The sequence below is a fragment of the Trachemys scripta genome, chromosome 3 (genome assembly GCF_013100865.1).
Source record: "Trachemys scripta elegans isolate TJP31775 chromosome 3, CAS_Tse_1.0, whole genome shotgun sequence".
NCBI lineage: Eukaryota > Metazoa > Chordata > Testudines > Emydidae > Trachemys > Trachemys scripta.
This window is the reverse complement of record NC_048300.1, coordinates 62,273,923-62,293,632: the sequence shown is the minus strand read 5'-3', so window position 1 is coordinate 62,293,632 and position 19,710 is coordinate 62,273,923. Positions and strand designations below refer to the sequence as shown.

General features: G+C 40.8%; 1 protein-coding gene across 1 annotated transcript in view; it reads left to right on the top strand.

Annotated features, from left to right (window-relative positions):
• The window catches only part of BIRC6 (baculoviral IAP repeat containing 6), a 306,648-nt gene that overhangs the window by 186,755 nt on the left and 100,183 nt on the right, over nucleotides 1-19,710 (top strand). The window contains 3 exon segments of the mRNA XM_034764920.1: nucleotides 572-739; nucleotides 4,465-4,638; nucleotides 10,196-10,392. Of these exon segments, the coding sequence (XP_034620811.1) occupies nucleotides 572-739; nucleotides 4,465-4,638; nucleotides 10,196-10,392 (539 nt within the window).

Here is a 19,710-nt window from a genome sequence, read left to right as displayed (position 1 = left end):
ATCTTGGCAGCTAGACTGCAGCATGGGTACACTGACTTCCCTTGAAGTTCATTCTCTAGCCCTTAAACAAACAAACTTAAGAAAAGTTTCCCTTCCAGCCCAACAGCAAGATATTTTGTAAGCTGCTTCACATTTTTCCCATTCACTTTTGATTTGACATAGCCTGAATATTTTTACAGCAGAGCATGCTGCTAGACCATTTTCTTTATCCAGGCTTTAAGGGTCGGAATGGAACAATAAGAGCTGGTGTTTGGCGGTGATGTTAGGATAATGCAATTTGGCTTCATATTTTAAGTGGTGATTATATCTTCTGTTTTTTAGCTCTGGGGGATGGATAGCCTTGTAGTTATATCAAAGGTGCCTAGGAACTTTTATAAAATAGTGGATATAAATCCAAACGCGTAAATCTTAAATACCTATATGCAGTTCTAATATTGCTTACTTCCTCTATGCAGGAAAGTTATCATTCCCGCTATTAGCACTGCTAGTAATGAGAACGTCTTCCATTAAAGAGTTAACTAGAAAGGCTTTTGAAACCAAAATGACTTCGAACATTTCATTTCTTTACTAGGTTTGAAATCTCAGTCAAAAAGAGCTGTTTCATCAACTCCTCCTCGTCCACCATCAAGACGAGGCAGAATGATGACAGATAAAGTAGGTAGCTCTTCCTCAGGAGGTGAATCTTCCAGCAAGACCATTAGCGTTCCAGTTTTTCATCTATACCATAAACTTCTACCAGGTAACTTCAAAAACTGTTTTTAAACTGTTGAAATAATTAACTTTCCCTTCAGTTAAAAAAAAAAAAAAAAAACCCTCAACATGATGTACACATGTAATATTAAATAGTAAGTATAATGCTGATGGATATCTGCATTCCTTCTTTCACCTCTACCTACTGCAGGATTATAACCATTTTATCACTGATGTACCTTTCAAATGAAAGCGAGGCTTTATAGCAGCTCATGTGTCCTATAAAGCTTGGCTGTAAAAACTGAGGTATGGGCATGCTGGCTTCCCTTGAAATTCATTCTCTAGCTCTTAAACTGGCAATTTAATTAAAAAAAGATTTCCCTGCAGCCCAGCAACAAGAGTTTTTGTAAGCTGCCTCACTGTTTTTGACCTCCCGGGGATAAATTCAAGAGTCCGGTATATCCAGTTTGTCACTTAAGTGGATAGCAACTTTAGTGCTTTAGAGAAGTTCATTTGCCAGTCTGTGTCCTTGATTGCCACAATATTTATGCTTCCTAAAATAACATGTCTTAGCCAGATTTTCATATGAAAAATATGTAAAGCAGCCATGTGTGCTAGTCAATATTTTGAATTTTTGTAGATGACACACAGACTGGTGGAGTGGTAAATTAATTAAGATGACAGGTCACCTTATTGCAGAATGAAGGGTTCAGGGAAGAGTAATGAGAATCATTAGAGGTACAGAAAACTCTAATATGAAGAGAGATTGAAAAAAGATTATTTACCTTAGGTAAGGAGACAAGTAAGAGGAGCTGTGATAATATATAGAGTTATAAATAGTATAGAGAAGAGCGTCTGTTCTCCCCATCTAAAACAAGAATGAGGGAGAGTGGGGGGATGTTCACTTAAATTGAAAGGTGGTGAATTCACAACAAGTAAAATAAAATACTTTTTTACACAATGTGTAATTAGACTGGAACCTTTCCATAAAATTCTGTTGAGGTCAAGATTCAAGTGGGATTAGGGATTGAGGTCTCACAAGAATATCCACAGTTGTTATAGTCAATGCTAAAATTTTTTGGAAGAAATAAAATCTGTTTCAGGGTTTAAGTCAAACTCTGACTGTTAGGGATTATGAGAAGATCTTCACTGGGGTACAGATTATCTCACATCGCCCTACTGCAGTGTTCATTCAGCTTCCTGGTGCTGGTCACTGTTAAAAACATGATAGATGGGCAACAGATCTGATCCAGTATGGCAATTACTACATTCCCTATATATTTAGGCAGAGCGATCAGGATTGCTTGATAAACTGGGTTTATTCAAACATGCATGTTAATACAGCCAAATGCCAGGTCATCCCACTAGGAAAAAATGTCATATTTACAGGATTAGAGGTGTATTCTGGAAAGCACTGCCTTGAAAAGGACTTGGAGATCATGGTGGATTGCTCACCAAACATGAGCTCCCAGTGTAATGCTGTGGCTGAAGGGGGTTAACATTATCCTTGGATGGATAATGGGGAATGTAGACTAGTAGGGAAACAGTATTGATAAAAGCAGGACTGGAATACTGTGTTTAGTTCTGGTGTCAGCACTTTAAAAAATTTGAAAAATTGAGGGTGGAGGAGAGCCACATGAATTACTTGTGGTCTGGAAAACCGTCCTTATAGTGAGACTTAAGAAGTTCAATCTATTTTGGTAAAGAAAAGGCTTTGAGGTGACTTGGTCAGTCTCAAAGTTCTTACTCTGGGATAAGATACCTGATTCCAGAGAGTTCTTCAGTCTATGAGACAAAGGCATAAGAAGAGCTAGAGTTTGGAAATTGAAGTTAAATTCAAAATGGGAATAGGGTGCATTATTTATTTATTTATTTATTTTAAGTGCGGGTACCTAACCATTGAAACAGCCTACCAAGGGATTTGGTGGATCCCCTGTTACTTTAAGTTTTTTAAAATTAAGATTCAGTGTCCTTTTGAAAGATACTGATATTGATGCAGAAATTTCTGAAATTCTTTGGCCTGTATTACACGAGATCAGATTAGATGAGCACAATGATCAATCACTGTAGTGTCTGATTACCTCACAGTTTTTAAAGTACTTACCCTTACAGCACTCTTTGAGGTAGGGGAAGTACTAATCTCATTTTACAGATGGGGAACTGAGGCACAGAGGGACAAGTGACTTGCTCAAGGCCACCCACAGGAAGCCTGTGGCTATGCAGGGACCCAGGTCTCCAAGTCTCAGGCTACCTCTCTAACCATTCAACCATGCTTCCTTTTTTTTTGTTTTTAAACCTGAGACCTTCATTACCAGTAAAATGAATACATGTTTTCATACAGTCTGGCAGCCAGTAGTGGACTGTTGAGCAACTACACTCACAGCTGCTACTTGATGCAGCTCACTGGCTAAATTTTTGGTACCCAGATGGCTACCTATCTGTATGGTCAGAACCTGCCCCACAAGTCCAGGACTTTGCCTCTCTCTGGCAGATGCAGAAGGCTTGGTTTTCTGTCACTTCATTTTGAGGTGTATCTCTTGTCTAAGGGAATAGAGACCTTTCATTTACTCTTTAAGGAAATGCATTGTGTCCCCTGGCAGCCTGGGGAGAAACAACTTCAGCCATTGAAAGAAAGCTTGCTTCTTAAGTGGATGCAGCTTTGACACAAGACAACTATCTGCTTGAAAAAATCAAAGACAGTGCTTCCTCTCTGTGAGATTTGTGGAGCAAACTTCTTAATAACAATTAAAGCTATCAATTTGGTTACCTACCTCCGTCAATCTGGTTACATTCATCCCGGTGGTACCATTACCAGTCTCCACTTAGTATGTCTGCTCATGGGATTTTACATCTGGTGGGGGAAAGGAGTTCAGTTGCTTGGAGATTAGATGTGTATGCCTCGTACCTTTCTGCAACTTTAGCAATCAGTTTATAAATTATATAGTAATTCTACTTTAAGAGATCATCAGACCCTCTTCCCACTGAAAAAGATCAACAGGACCATTCTTATTTTTAGTCCTAAAACTGGAGATTATTGTGGTCTTAGACTGGCTGCCTCCCAATAAGAAAAGATGAGGGAGCAAACGCTTACCTTAAATTACGTCAAATTCCTAAACACAAGAGGTCAAACTTTCTCTCCGAAGTGGCCTCTAAAAGTTTTTGTTTCTGGCTAAAAAGACTAATCTCTGAATGAGCAATTGCTCCTAAGAATCCTGTTGCTTTGCAGTTTTAGCCTGTATTATTCTGTTAATGCCAGATTTTGTGTCCTGAATTATTTTAAGTGTGCTAAATTTCTTAAAGGACTCATTTTAAAATTTTAATAAACTAATTAATGGTAAATTCTCATAAAATTAATTCTTAACTCAGAACAAGTGCTGTAACTGGCGGGGAGGATATGCTGTTTTTCATACATAATAAAGTGCAAAACTTAGTATTAATTATGGAACCTGAAGCGGTGATTCCATAATACATGGAGATCATTGGGGCACCAATACTTCTGTCCAGTGAGCTGTATCTGCGAATGTGGGTATCCAATAGTCTATTCCAGACTGATGGAATCAGTGCAATGACAGGACGAGTTTAAACTTACGGACTTCTCTGTCAAATTTTACTGAAGTGGTCAGGAAGTAAAGGCTTGTTTAGGACCCAAGGATGTTAAATTCTCCTTTGTAGCTGTGGCATAAATGAACAAGCAAGGTGTATTAAAAGTAACCTAATCAAGTAATTTTCATAAATTTGTTGTCCGGAAAATGATCCAGTTGTGTTGTTGTTTAGGCCAGCCTTTGGCAGCTGAAATGACACTGGCACAGCTTTTGACTCTACTATATGACCGTAAACTCCCTCAAGGCTACCGATCAATAGACTTGACAGTTAAGCTTGGCTCCAAAGTGATCTCAGACCCAAGCCTGTCAAAGACAGACTCCTTTAAGCGTCTCCACACAGAAAAAGGTGAGTGTTTAACTTTGTTGCTGTATTTTTAGCAAGACATGCCTAACTTCAGGCTGTTTCCCATTTCTCTCTTGCTGGTATTCCTAAATCATGCAGCTTGAGAGAAGTGGTGAGATTTATAGTGCATAGGGTCTTCACTACTAAACATTGTGAAATTACTTCCAAAGATATATGGTATAAGATGCAGAGAACAAAAAAAAAAATGAAATTAAAGCAACTATACTAATTGAGTTTAATTGAATCCTATACCTTCACTCCCAGCTGCCTTTTTGCCACGTTTGACTCAGTCCTGAAACCCTACCCTCTTCCTGTCTGCACTTCTTTCTCCGCACAGGATCTCACTGATTTTCTGTCAAGACAAAATTGACAAGTACATCATCACCTTCACTACAATTCCCTCCTCTTTCTCCATGTCACAGAGGAAATTTTCTTGTCTGCTCTCCTCCTCTAACCTCTCTACTTGTCCCAGTGGCTCCATCCCATCTCTTTTGCACCTACTCATCCCCCTCCTTACTCGTCTCCTAAACCTCTCTCTCTTCCCTAGCTCTTTCCCCTCACAATGCAAGTTTTCTGTAGTCTCTTCCATCTAAAAAGGGCCACCCTTCACCTCACTTGCCTCTTCAACTACTGTTGCTTCTCCCTTGCATATCTGAGCTTCTTTAATGTGCTGTCTACAGTCACTGTCTGGGAGTTTCTCCTCCAATTTGATCCTAGGCTTTCTCCAATCCAGCTGCTGTTGCTTGCACTCCACTGAAATGCTCTCGCCAAAGTTACTATTGACCTCTTCCTAGCTAAAGTTCAGAACCAATACTCTATCGTCTTCTTCATTGACCTGTCAGCCACCTTTTGACACCATCCATTATGCTCTTCCTGAAATCCTGTCCTCTCTTGTTTCTGTCCTTTCTTGGTTCTCCTACTATCTCTAACCACTCCTTTTGTGTGTGGGATAGGGATAGCTCAGTGGTTTGAGCATTGGCCTGCTAAACCCAGGGTTGTGAGTTCAATCCTTGAGGGGACCACTTGGGGATCTGGGGCAAAATCAGTACTTGGTCCTGCTAGTGAAGGCAGGAGGCTGGACTTGATGGCCTTTCAAGGTCCCTTCCAGTTCTACGAGATGGGATATCTCCATTAATTATTAATTATCCTCCTCATCCATCCTCCATTTTTCTGTGAGGGTTACTCACAGTAACAGTTTCAGCTACCATTTATTTCTATGCTGACAACTTTCAAATCTGCTTCTCTACTACCGACCTGTCTCCTTCTGTCCAAATTAAAATCTTGGTCAGCCTCTCTGACATCTCCTTGTGAATGTCTAGCTATCAGATCAATCTCAACATGGCTAAAACTGACCCCTTAATCTCTTCCACTGCAAGCTCTTCTTGCTATCTCCTTTCTAAATCACTGTGGACAACACCAACATCTTGCCCATTGCTGTAATGTCCTGGGTGGCCAGGCTTGGCCATCATCTTCAACTAGGCCCTCTTTCTAGGTCCTTGCATCCAGGCTGTGCTTACATTTTGCTGATTCTTTCTGCATAATATCTGTAAGAGACAGCCTTTCCTATGCACCCACACAGCTAAAACTCATGTTCAAATTTCATCATCTCACATCTCAATTACTGTAACATCCCTCTCTTTGGCCTTGACAAATGCAGTCTTGCCCTGCTCATATCCATTCAGAATGCTGCTGCAGTGATCGCTTTCCTAGCCCATCAGTTTGTCATAAGAATGGCCATACTGAGTCAAACCAAAGGTTCATCTAGCCCAGTATCCTGTCGTCCAACAGTGGCCAATGCCACATGCTTCAGAGGGAATGAACAGAGCAGATAATCAAGTGATCCATCCTCGGTTGCCTATTCCAAGCTTCTGGCAAACAGAGGCTAGGAACACCATCTCTGACCATCTGGCTAATAGCCATTGACGGACCTATCCTCCATGAATTTATCTAGTTCTTTTTTGAGTCCTGTTATAGTCTTGGCCTTCACAATATCCTCTGTCAAGGAGTTCCACAAGTTGACTGTGCGTTGTGTGAAGAAATACTTCCTTTTGTTTGTTCTAAACCTGCTACCTATTAATTTCATTTGGTGACCCCTCGTTCTTGTGTTATGAGAAGGAGTAAATAACACTTATTTTGCTTTCTCCACACCTGTCATGATTTTATAGACTTCTATCAGATCTTCCCCCCCCCCCCCTTAGTCATCTCTTTTCCAAGCTGCGAAGTCCCAGTCTTATTATTCTGTCCTCATATGGAAGCTGTTCCATACACCTAATCATTTTTGTATCCTTTCTCTCACCTTTTCCAATTCCAATGTATCTTTTTTGAGATGGGACGACCACATCTGCATGCAGTATTCAAGTTGTGGGTGTACCATGGATTTATACAGAGGCAATGATATTTTCTGTCATCTTATCAATCCCTTTCTTAATGATTCTCAGCATTGTTAGCTTTTTTTGACTGCCACTGCACATTGAGTGGATGTTTTCAGAGAACTCTCCACAGTGATTCCAAGATCTTTCTTGAGAGGTAACAGCTAATTTAGACCCCATTATTTTGTGTGTATAGTTAGGATTGTTTTCCAATGTGCATTACTTTGCATTTATCAACATTGAATTTCATCTGTCATTTCGTTATCCAATCACCCAGTTTTGTGAGATCCCTTTGTAACTCTTTGCAGTTGGCTTTGGACTTAACTATCTTGAGTAGTTTTGGATCACCTGCAAATTTTGCCACCTCACTGATTACCCCTTTTCCCAGATCATTTAGGAATATGTTGAATAGGACTGGGCCCACTGCAGACCCCTGTGGGACACCACTGTTTACCTTTCTCCATTATGAAAACTGACCATTTATTCCTACCCTTTGTTTCCTATCTTTTAACCAGTTACCAGAACCTTCCCTCTGATCCCATGACAGCTTACTTTGCTTAAGAGCCATTGGTGAGAAGACCTTGTCAAAGGCTTTCTGAAAATCTAAATACACTATATCCATTGGATAACCCTTGTCCACATGCTTGTTGACCCCCTCAAAGAATTCTAGTAGATTGGTGATGCATGATTTTCCTTTACAATAACCATGTTGACTCTTTCCCAACAAATCCTATTCATCTATGTGTCTGACCATTCTGTTCTTTACTGTAGTTTCAACCAGTGTGCCCAGTACTGAAGTTGGGCTTATCGGCTTGTAATTGCCGGGATCGCTTCTGGAGCCTTTTTTAAAAATTGGCGTCACATTAGCTATCCTCCAGGCATCTGGTACAGAAGCTGATTTAAAGGCTAGGTTACATACTACAGTTAGTAGTCCTGCAATTTCACATTTGAGTTCCTTCAGAACTCTTGGGAGAATACCACCTGGTCTTGGTGAGTTATTACTGTTTATCAATTTGTTCCAAAACCTCTTCTAATGACACCTTAATCTGGGACATTTCCTCAGATTTGTCACCTAAAAAGCATGGTTCAGGTTTGGGAATCTCCCTCACATCCTCAGCCATGAAGACTGATGCAAAGAATTGATTTAGTTTCTCTGCAATGGTCTTATCGTCCTTGAGTGCTCCTTTAGCATCTCTGTTGTCCAGTGGCTCCACTGGTTGTTTAGCAGACTTCCTGCTTCTGATATACTTATTTTTGTCCATATCATCCCTCTCTTTGCAGTCCTCTACTGGCTAACCTTTCCTATTGCATCAAATGTAAGTGGTGTGTTTTCACTTTCATGCCCTTTCACGGCCTATCCCCTTCTTACCTGTCATTTCTCGTTCACTATTGAGATATCAGCTCTCACCATTGATAGGCCAATGATGCACATCTCCATCACCCTCATGTTAAATTTTCAAACAAGCACCCTTCATGATTTCTCTTATGCTGCTCCTCATGCTTGAGGGGGCTCTACTGTGGAACTGGGTAAACATTCTGATCTAAGGGCTTGTCTGTGTGAGAACTATGCATAGGTTTAACCTAAGGAATGAATTTAAGAAGATTTTGTTTAAATCCTGTCCATACAAGGTTTTATACTTATTTTGCTTAAGGCCATATCTATATAGAGACTTAGTGCATGGCTTGTTGGAGTGTGAATGTACAGTGCAGTAATTCTCAAAGTAGATAGAAGACACTCTTTGGTCTTATCTGTTTAGTTTGACTTGTTTGTAATGTATTTTAAGCTAAATGAAAAAAGCCACTCTTAAAATAAGAGTCCGTGCAGAGTTTTGCAATGGTTTTAGTAAATTGGTTTAAATTCACACCTTAGGTCAAACCAATAAGGACTTTGTCTTGTAAATAAAGCCCAAGGATTGTAGAAATCCAACTATTTTGCAATTCTGGTAACCTGTGCACTGTCACCTATAATTGTGGTACTACAGGCCATCCACAGAGTTGATATTGGTTGGATTTGCCCTCATTTCCTAACACATGGTGAGCCTTATGATTATTTTGGGGTGCAAAATGCACTTATCACTAATTACAGGTTTGTCCCTTGGTGACTACTTAGAGATTAATTGATGATAATTGGTGAGATGTACACAAAGGCTTTGAGTTTTATTAATAACACGGTCAGTATAAAAAAAATCACAGAACAAAATAAACAAGGATAACAGCAGAATCCACATCACACATACTCAGGAATCCATGGGGTGGTGAGATAAGTGTTTAGGTTGCCACGGTCCTGCCATCCTAAGGTCCTGCTTGAGGGGCAGGTTTGATTCCTTTTTGTGCAACTATTTCTTACACCTACTTATCTTAAAGATCATATTTGGTTAAGTCTTGGCCTCTTGTCCATATTTGTCTTCTTGCTACCAATTTTTGGGGTTCTGACTATTGTAAGCATTTACGCTGATAGATGGTTCTCTATAGAATGTTTAGCTAAATGGAGACTTTGAGGTCTAACAGTCTATCAGAAGATATTGCTAAATCTTCTGACTTATGCTAACTTATAGTAGGCCTTATGCTAATTATTATTATCACTAGGCCTCAAGCTAAATCTTATGCCTCAGGCTCACTGAATAGCCTATTTTAAAATAATTGTTTCTTTGCTTACTGCTATTTGCGTTATAGCTGTAGTTTCATTTGCACTAATATAGCAAGAACCTTAACTCTTTCTAAGATATAAATGATTATTTACCTGATTACTTGAGCTCAGGTCATGGGTCCAAGATTAATTCTAAAATTTTGGAGTTTGCATTTTGCAGTGGCACCACCAAGATCTTCATCTGACTGGAAGATCATAACTCTCCCTAAACAAACCAAATTTCTTCTTTCCGTGGGTCCATTTCTTATGAGTCCACAGTCAAATAACCTGATTTGACTTGGCAATGGAAATTAGGTTGTTCTTAATATTTTATATTGTTTCGGTTTTACCAAAAGAAAAGTTGGATTTTCTGTTGCTATTCTTATACTGATGTTTTTAACCCCCTTGAAGACTTCAATATTTGCTGAAGAAATAAGTATAATAGCTGAAGTGCTTAAATGTTCTTATTTTCTGAGTGGAGGAGAAAAAGTAAACATTCTAATGTTTAAGATACCACTTCATTTAATGGTTTGGTTCTTCCTTTCTTTTTCTGTTTTTTTAATAGAACATGCAGACTTACTGGGGTCCTGTCCTGAAGAGGAAGCAGTCACTCCAGGCGATGAGTGTATGGATGCAGTGCTGGATGAATCTTTTCTTGAAACATGTCCCATTCAGTCTCCATTACAAGTTTTTGCAGGAATGGGTGGGTTGGCCCTCATTGCAGAGAGACTTCCTATGCTTTATCCAGATGTAATTCAACAAGTAAGTCAAACAGTATGATTGTCTAGAATTATGTACTAGTTTTTTCCTTACTATAGTGATTTCCAAATATTTCCTGTATGGTTTGTTTTCTAAAAGTTAAAAATCATCCTATGAATTATGCATTTGATTGATCAAATGTTGTGAAATTTTCTCCAGCTTTGCTAATTAAATATCCTCATTAAAATCTACTACCTTTGAAGTTAGGAATTTTTCCTGTGAGAAGTTCTGAATAGGATATAAAATGGTAAATTACTCATTGAGGATCCAAATGCAGTTTTAGTGTGATGCAGATGCAGAGTTCTCCTTACTAGTGGATGAGGGAAAATTGGTGGTAAGGTGCTGTGGATGTAGTTGACTCGACTGGCAGGTCCATAGGTTTGGCAGTGGCCATGTGTAGGAGTTCCTGGTTGCAGTCTTCTGGGCTTCTGTATGAGGTCCAACTGACTGTACAAGTCCTGCCCTTTGGGGATCCTTGCTCTTTTCGGAGCAGACAGACACGAAGCTCCATGGGCTAAAGGACTCAAGGGTGACCCTAAAGTCCCTTGGGATGTACACCCTAGCCTCTTCCAGGAAGCACTATAGGCCTCAACAACCCCTCTGGTACTGTGCCCCGGCTAGCAGTCAGAACCTGCAGAGAAAAAGGAGTAGGGGCTATAGGCATAGACCACTTCCCGCTTCTATCTCTGCATCAAAGCCTGCCCAACCTAGACATCCAGGTGGTTCTAAACAGGCATTCTGATGGGATGCTCGAGGACACTGTACCAGTTCCCGTGATGCCATACCCCATTTTTCCTTTGTTTGCAAACCACCTTTTCCACTTCCTCAGTGCTTGGTCCTGTATCACCAGGGACCATTGGGTGTTGAGCACTGTAGAAGTGTGATATACCCTCCAGTTTATTTCTACCCATCCTTCCCAATCTCCCTCCCCTTCCCTCTTCAAGGACCCCTGTCAGGAAGAACATCTGGTCCAGAATCTGTCCTTCAGGTGGGACCAGTAAAGGAGGTTCTGCTGAATTTAAGAGGGAAGGGTTTCTACTCCCATTAATCCTAATCCTGAAAGCCAAGGGAGTTCGCAGGCCTATTTTAAACCTGCGTCAACTCAACCCATCTCAAAAAGATGAAGTTCTGTATGGTCACCCTGGCATCCATTATTCCCCCTCCAGGGATCCTGGAGGGCTGGTATGTTGCCCTCAATTTTTAGAGACGCTTACTTCCATGTGTCAGTGTACTGAGGGCACAAAACGTTCCTCAGGTTCGTACCAGATCACAGTACTTCTACCTGTCCTGTCTGCAGCTCTTTAAGTGTTCACAAACAGTATGGCCATAATGGCAGCGTTGCTGAGACTATTAAGAGTTGCCTGGACAACTGGCTGGTCCAGGGCTCAGGTTGTATCCAATGTTCAACTCATTCAGTTAACTTTCAAGGCTGTAGTTCTACTGATCAGTGCAGACAAATTTACCCTTTGTCTGGTACAGAGGATAGCATTTACTGGGGCAATGTTGGACTCTACCAAGGCCAGGGCGTTCCTCCGAAAAGTTACAATTCAAATTGAGCCGATCCTTGGTGACATACTTTGAATGTCATCCAGTCTCAAAACTCTGAGGCTCCTAGGCCACATGACCTTGAGCATATATATGGCACAACATGCAAGAGTGCATCTGAGACCACACCAGACTTGGCTGACCTCAATGTACTCACCAAGCCGTCATCTTCTGGACACTGTACTCACAGTACCTTCCCAGGTTCTAATTTCCTTGAATTGTTGGTTGGATACTCTCAACGTTTGTGCAGGCATTCCTTACATATGCCCTCAACCATCAATAACTCCGGTCTCTTGACGCTAGGGTGGGGATTTCATTGTGTTCCCTTCATTTTATGGCCTGGAAGCTCCATGGCTAAATCCCAGAGAACAGGCTCGCTTGGAGCAAATTTGCCGGATCTTACTAGATAGTAGAAAGCTCTCCACCAGGGCTGCCTACATGTCAAAATGGAAGCAGTTCTTAGTCTGAGCTTGCCAAACTGAAGTCTTGCCAATGCATTTGTCCATCCAACATGTACTCGACTATTTGCACCTGCAACAGCAAGGCTTAGCAATTTCCTCTATCAAGGTTCACCTGGCAACATTATCAGTTTTCCACCCTCATGTGGATAAACGTTCTGTTTTTTCAAATGACACGACAATCAAATTCCCTAAAGGCCTGGAAAGGTTGAGTCTGTTTCCCCTTGGGACTTGAACCTGGTCTTGTCTAAACTTGTGGGACCAACTTTTGAGCCTTTAGCAATATGCTCCTTACTATGCCTCTTTTGGAAGGTGGTTTTCCTAATTGCCATCACTTCTGCTAGATGAGTCTCTGAATTGTGTGCCCTGACATCAGAGCCACCATGTACAGTCTTCGTTAAAGATAAGGTATATTTATGTCCTCCTCCTCCCTAAAGTAGTTTCAAATTTTCTTAGTAATCAAGCAATTTACTTACCTGTATTTTACCTAGAACCTCACACAAATAGGAATAAATGACGACCACACACATTGGATATTAGACAAGCGCTAGCATTCTACATAGACAGGACTAAACCGTTTTGGCAGTCCACCCAACTGTTCTGGCTATAGCAGACCAAATGAAAAGTCTCCCAATCTCCTCACAGAGAATTTCATCTTGGATCATTTCATGTATCCGCACGTGTTATGAACAGGCAGGTGTTTTGCCACCAAGTAACCGGACTGCTCATTCCACAACATCATAATCATCCTCAGCAGCATTCTTAGCACAGATCCCTATACAGGACATTTGTAAAGCAGCAACCTGGTTGTCAGTGCATGCACATGCCTCGCATTACGCCATCACTCATTACTGTAAGGACAATGCCAAATCTGGTTGAGCTGTAATATGGTCTGTATGTACATGAACTCTGATCCCTTTGCCTATATTACTGCTTGGGTGTCACCAAGAGTGGAATGCACATGTTACAAGAAAAAAGTTACTAACCTTTCATAACTTGTTCTTCGAGGTGTGTTGCACGTCCATTGCATGACCTGCCTTCCTACCCTTCTACACTGGAGTTTCCATAAAGAAGGAATGGGGGGGTGGGGAGGGAGCCTTAGGTTTAGCTGGGTGCTTTGTACTGGTACTAGTGGAGCTTGGCAGTAGAGGGTGCTCAAGTTGCCCTGATGGATACCACTGAGGAAAAAAAATTTCTGGTGACTGTGTACGGGACACACGCACACCAAGAGAACAACAGTTATGAAAGGTTGGTACCTTTCTTTTTTATACACTTCCTGACTTCTGATTGCTTTAACAGTGCAGTCTTAACATTCTCTTAATACAGTTTTTGTATGGAGTAAATTAAATGAAAAGTTTCACAGGTAATCTTTTAGGAAACAAATATAAGCATTCATGTTAACTCATGAAAATTTTTGTTTGTAATCTGTAGCTTGTACAGAATATATAGTGTGGCTACACTAATACTGCTTATAGGAACCTTGTTTTGCATTATTTCTAATAGTTTTCTAAAAATCTGCTGTCTTAACATTGTTTTTTGTTTGGTTGACTTGTTTGTTGCAGGATTTCTTTTGGGGGAGTAAGGGGAAAGTGTGTTTGAGTAGATGCATGTGTGCGTGTAGGAAGTTGTCATTTTTGCTACAAGCTTTCTAGCATTTCCTAAAGCTGATTTTACTCTGGATTCACCCAATCTTCTCTGGAAGTTTATTCTGCAGCTGGATCCCCTTGATTGATAATGCATTGTTCTTAGCTCTCTCATGCTTGGTCCTGGGCTCTGTGATTTGCATTGTTTCAGAGGAGTGAAGCTGTCTCAATAGTTCATACATCAAAATTCGCTATTTAAGGTATCTGAGACTTGATCTATTAACTAATGACTGACACATTGGAGAAAGGAAATTTTTCTTAAAGATTCAAGAAACGTACATCCCAACCTTTAAGAAGCAAGAGCTTACAATAAATGTGCTCCAACACCTTTAACTGTTTTTCCAGCAAAGCCAAAGAAAACATGCACTTGTTTTTCCGTATTTCAAAAGTTTAAAAAAAAGTGCAAAAATAAAAACTTACAAGCGGCCTTCATTCATTTTAAAAAAGCATAACCCCATTTAAAAAAAATCCTCTGAAAGTCACCTTTAAATCATACTGAAGTAGTAATATAAAATATTTGCTATTTTATTACTCGTGGATAAAGTGAACATCTTTGGGTAGATTTTTGTGTACTTCACACTTCAATAGACATGAGTAATAATTGGTGTGACATACTAAAAGGAATATCAATATATTTTGAGTGTTCATTGACTTCAGTTAAGAAATGGAAGAAAGTGTTTAATTGCAGAAAATGGGATCTTCATAAACTAATGGAAAAGAAAGGTCTTACCCATAGCCATCAGTGGTCAAGGTGAAATTAATTAAGAGAGGAATGCTCATAGACTCAGATTTTAATGAGGTTATTCTCTGGAACAGCCTTAGTTTGTCTAACTTAGTTTTATTAAAACTTCCTTAAAGAGTTACTATTTCCCTCAAACTGTGATCAAGAACGATTCTCTGTAAAGCAACTGACAGTGGGTCATTTTACCTCTACAGCAAGGTATGAGCTTCACAAAATCTATATAGAAGGGGTAATGTAGTAATTTGTAAGAGCACGGGACATGCTAGCTTAGTTTTTCTCTGATTAGGCCTCCAACCTAAGTGGTATTAGAAATTCCTAATCAGACCAAAGGAGAGTGAAAAGAAAACTGTTCAGTGCCTCTCTGAGGGATGAGAGGGTTAAACTTGAAACCTTACACATATTAACACTAACCAAAATTCCTCTGATGGAAGAAAATTATGTAAAAACTATGCAAGTAATCTCTTCAGTTTCTTTGTAGTATATTGTACTACATATATTGCCCGTGGCCAGTACTACATCAGGTTATAATCTCCTCAGATTTCATAACCTAAGCAGGGTACAGCCTTGTTGTTGCTCAGAAGGGAATCCTCCAAGGAGAAAATAGGCAGCTACTCCGGAATCTGAGCATCTGATGCAGTAAGTAGTACTCTTCCCTCCAAATAGCTGTACTTCAGAATTACAGTAAGAAGCTATTGTAAGCTACAACAAGAAGCTTTTACATCCACAGAAGTTACAGCAGGCATAAATCTGGGCCGTATGTCTAAAACTAGAATTTAAATAGTTGCTAGTATAACAGAGGGGCCCAATCCTGCCACCACGGAAGTCAGTGGAACTTTCGCCATTGACTACAATGGGTGCAGGATTGAAATGAGTGATTTGTGCTATGTTTGCATATATGTGCTTGTATAGATCTTCTGGCTTATGAATGTTTCGGCAGTATGCTGCTGAGCTTCATGCTTATTGGAGGCCCACCATCCCTGTGAGTCTTAAGTTAATTAATGCCATTCTGACTACCCTGCCTTTCCCCCTATGATCCTAAATAAGACTTTTAATCACTGAAGAGTCTCTTTGGGCTCACGTAGGGCTGAGAGGAGCCTTCTAAAGATGTGGAAGGATTCCTGGGGAGCCTAATAAAGTCTTTCAGACTTCAGGAAGTTGATGCAGAAGCAGAGTCTTGTCTTCTAGGTTCTACAGGCAGAATCATGATTCTGCAGACCTATAGAGATTTCAGAAGTGGAAATATCTGCAGCATCAGATTACCCAGTCACAGGATGGTGGTTGAGAACTGTGGTTATCAGGCAATTTTTCAGCCAGCTTACCAAGGAGGCAGTCCTTTCCTTTCAGCCTTCTGTTGTCTGCTGAATCAGGTCTCTCCATTTGTAGACTTTCTTGGGTTTTACAGGAACAGGGAAAATTTGGAACCATTAAAAACAAATATACAAACAAATCCCTCTCCCACCACACGCACAAAAACAAAAAACAAAAAAAACACGCAAACTCTAAGCAACTTTCCAATCAAATTTTAAGGCAAAGTTACAGGCACAAATTAGGGGTTTGAGCATGAGTTACCTTTTAAGAAGTTACTCTGAAACTTTTAAGAAGTTGAAACCCATGAAATGCAAGGTTACGGTTGTGCTTAAATAAGGCACTCAAATTAGGTTAACTCTGCCCCTGAAGAGGTGGCATCTTCCTGTCTTTGCAAGTAGAGGAATGGAAATGTGCACCTCACATTTCTTTTATATTTTGGTTCATACAAACATACTTCCAAAATGAAGTGTGTTGCTTTCTCTTCATGATAGCATTTTCTCTTTTCATGTAATTTAGTGCAGTTTGTACATGGAGACATGTTAGCTCTATCCCAGTGGTTCCCAAACTTTAACAGCCCGCGAACCCCTTTCTCTAAATTGTGAAATCTTGTGAACCCCCTTCTAAAAATGAATATTTCCAGGTTTTATATTTAAATTTCCTCAATGTGATGGATGCGCTTGCTTTGCTCTGCATAGCTCTTTGAAGTCCGGAACCTTTGGAGAAAGATAAAGTTTCAGGTCTGGTTCAGCATCAAGTCTGTGTCTGTATTTCGTTTTCAGATGTGCATACGAGGAAAATGCTTTCTCGCATAAGTATGTTGTTGAAAATGGTAACAAAACTGCAGCAGCTTTTTCTGCCACAAGGGGGTACTCGTTTCTTAAACTCAGCCAAAAGTTGATCAATGACAGATTTCTGAAACTCCTTTTCAGTTCGTAATCACAGGAGAACTCAATCAATTTCTCTTTTTCCTCAGTGTTCAATATCTGTGTTGAGAAAGTGGTATCATCAAAAGGGTTGCGAATCCAGTCATTATCGCCTGATATAGCTGGAAAGTAATCCCTGAAAGTTGTGCTAAGTCCTTCTAGGTATGCAGTTATATTGGTTTTAGTGCACTGATCCAACTGAAGTTTATGTTCTGCCAGGAAGTCATGAAGATTACTGAAACAGTCAGTTTGATTGTTTTCCAAACAACTTTCCCAGAATTGCAACTTCTTTATCATGGATTCAACTCTGTCTTGCACATTGAAAACTGTTATATTGAGACCCTGAAGAGATAAATTTAGGTCATTAATTCTTGAGAAAATAGCTGCTAAATAAGCTAGGTTCTGGAACCAGACATTATTTTCCATACAGCTGGCAAGGTGGAAAGGGTGGCTGTTGGAAAAAAAACTAGGATTTCCGTTCTAAGCTCAAACAAGAGCACTAGGATTTTGCCCCGTGAGAGCCATCTAACTTCAGTATGGGTCAACAGACAATCGTGTATACTACCCATTTCTTCACAAAGTACGTGAAATATTCTGGAATTTGTTGGCCGTGATTTTATGAAATTCACCATTTTCACTGCATTGTCCAGCACTTCCTTCAGTCCCTCAGGCATGCGTTTTGTTGCGAGAGCTTGTCTATGGATGCTGCAATGAGTCCAAGAGACTTTTGATCCAACCTTTTTTGTTCGAGCTACAAATCCAGTATACTTCCCCATGATTGATGTGGTCCCATCAGTACAAATGCCTAGGCAACGAGACCAATCTATTTCCTTTTCTTGAAAATATGCATTAGTCAGATTGACGATATCTTCTCCAGTTGTATGTTCTTCCAATGGTCGGCAAAACAACAAGTCGCCTTCAACCAGACCTTCATTCACATAACATACAAACAGTAGCAAAGTAGCTAGATTAGCTACATCAGTTGATTCATCCAGTTGTATAGCATAATATGGACTATTTTTCACTCTGTACAATTATGGTCTCTACATTATTTGACATGTCATTATTTCTTCGTGACAACGTATTATTGGATAAAGGTACCATATCAATGCTTTTTTACAGCCTTTTCTCCGAGCATGCAATGAACTACGTCTTTTATACATGGACCAATCAAGCTCTCTGCTATGGTATGAGCTTCTGTTGCTTTTGATACTCGATAGCTCACGTGGTATGATGCTTCAAGTGCATTTTCATTATCAGTACTTGCTTTGGACATAAAACTGGTAATGTCACTTTTCCTCTCAGCTAATTTTCGCTTGAAAAAATCAACAGGCTTGTCGAGTTGTGCAGGATGCCTAGTTTCTAAACGGTGCCGAAGTAGAGAAGGTTTGAGGCTGTTGTTTGCTAGAACATACCACAAATCACACACAGTGGTTTTGGACATTCTTGATCACCAATGCATGTGAATCCATATTTTATATAATCATGATCATATTTTCTTTTCTTTGTAAGTGACTTTCCAGGACCATCATGATAATTAGAGGTAGATGTTCCACAGTGTGGACTTGAGGAAACACTAGCTGATTCTTGCATCTTTACACTTTACTTTTTCAGCCACTTATCCATTGAACTTGTGTACAAAAGTTCTAATAAAAATAACATAGAGAGACTGCTAACAACCAACAAACTAGAAAATGAGAAGATTCCCTCAAGTCTCACAGAAGCAAAACAGCACTCCAGAGAGAATGACAATTACAGAGGCACCTTAACACAGCTACACTGGCTACAACGTGCTTCCAGCTGGTTTGGCTCCCAAACAGCTTTTCTTCCGCCATGAGGTTTCTCCCTAGGAGGGTGTCCTGTGAAGGACAAATTAGCTTGGACCACCCCCAACATACAGCACTGCTCCTGCTCACTCTGCCCTCTATACCAACTTCCCCTGTCTGACAAGGACAGGAGTCCGAGCTGCCACCCTGCCCACCACAGGGCTCAGGCTACTGGCCCCACGCCAGGGCCTGGGCTGCCGGATCCACACGCCCTGGGGCTCCTGCTGCTGGACCCCATTGACCGCCCCAGTCAACTGAGCTCCACTGAGCTTGTGCTGCAGGTCCCGCTGGCCGCTGGAGCTCGGGCTGCTGACCCCAACTGCCTGGCTCCGCTCTCCCTGGGGCTCGGGGCTGCCAGCCCCGCCAGAGCACTGGGGTTCGGGCTGCCGGCTCCCACGCTGACGGGGGGCAGGGCTCGGGCTGCCAGCCCCAAATGCAGTGCCCTGCTCTCCCTGGGGCTCGGGCTGTCTGCCCTGCAACAGGGTCCCACCTGCTGCCTCCAATGCCCGGATCCTCTGGCCACCTTAATGAATTTTTTCTTGTGAACCCCCTGTAACGTTCTGCAAACCCCAGTTTGGGAGCCACTGCTCTATCCTAATGATGCTTTGAAATATGTTTGCTACGGCTTCCTAAGGCCCGATTCTGCAAAATGCTGGCATCCCTTTTTAGGTATTGGGGTGCTTTCAGCACTTTGCAGGGCCTTTTTGAAGATTGAGAATGATGCTTTTAGTATCCTACTTGCCTAATTTTGTAAATTTCTCTTGGGTACTATGTATGGCCATAAAACAACCTAACCTCTTACTACCATTGAAACATTCTTGTTTGTGTGAACATTGATTTATTGTCACATGTAACATCAGTTGGTTCAGCTGCTCG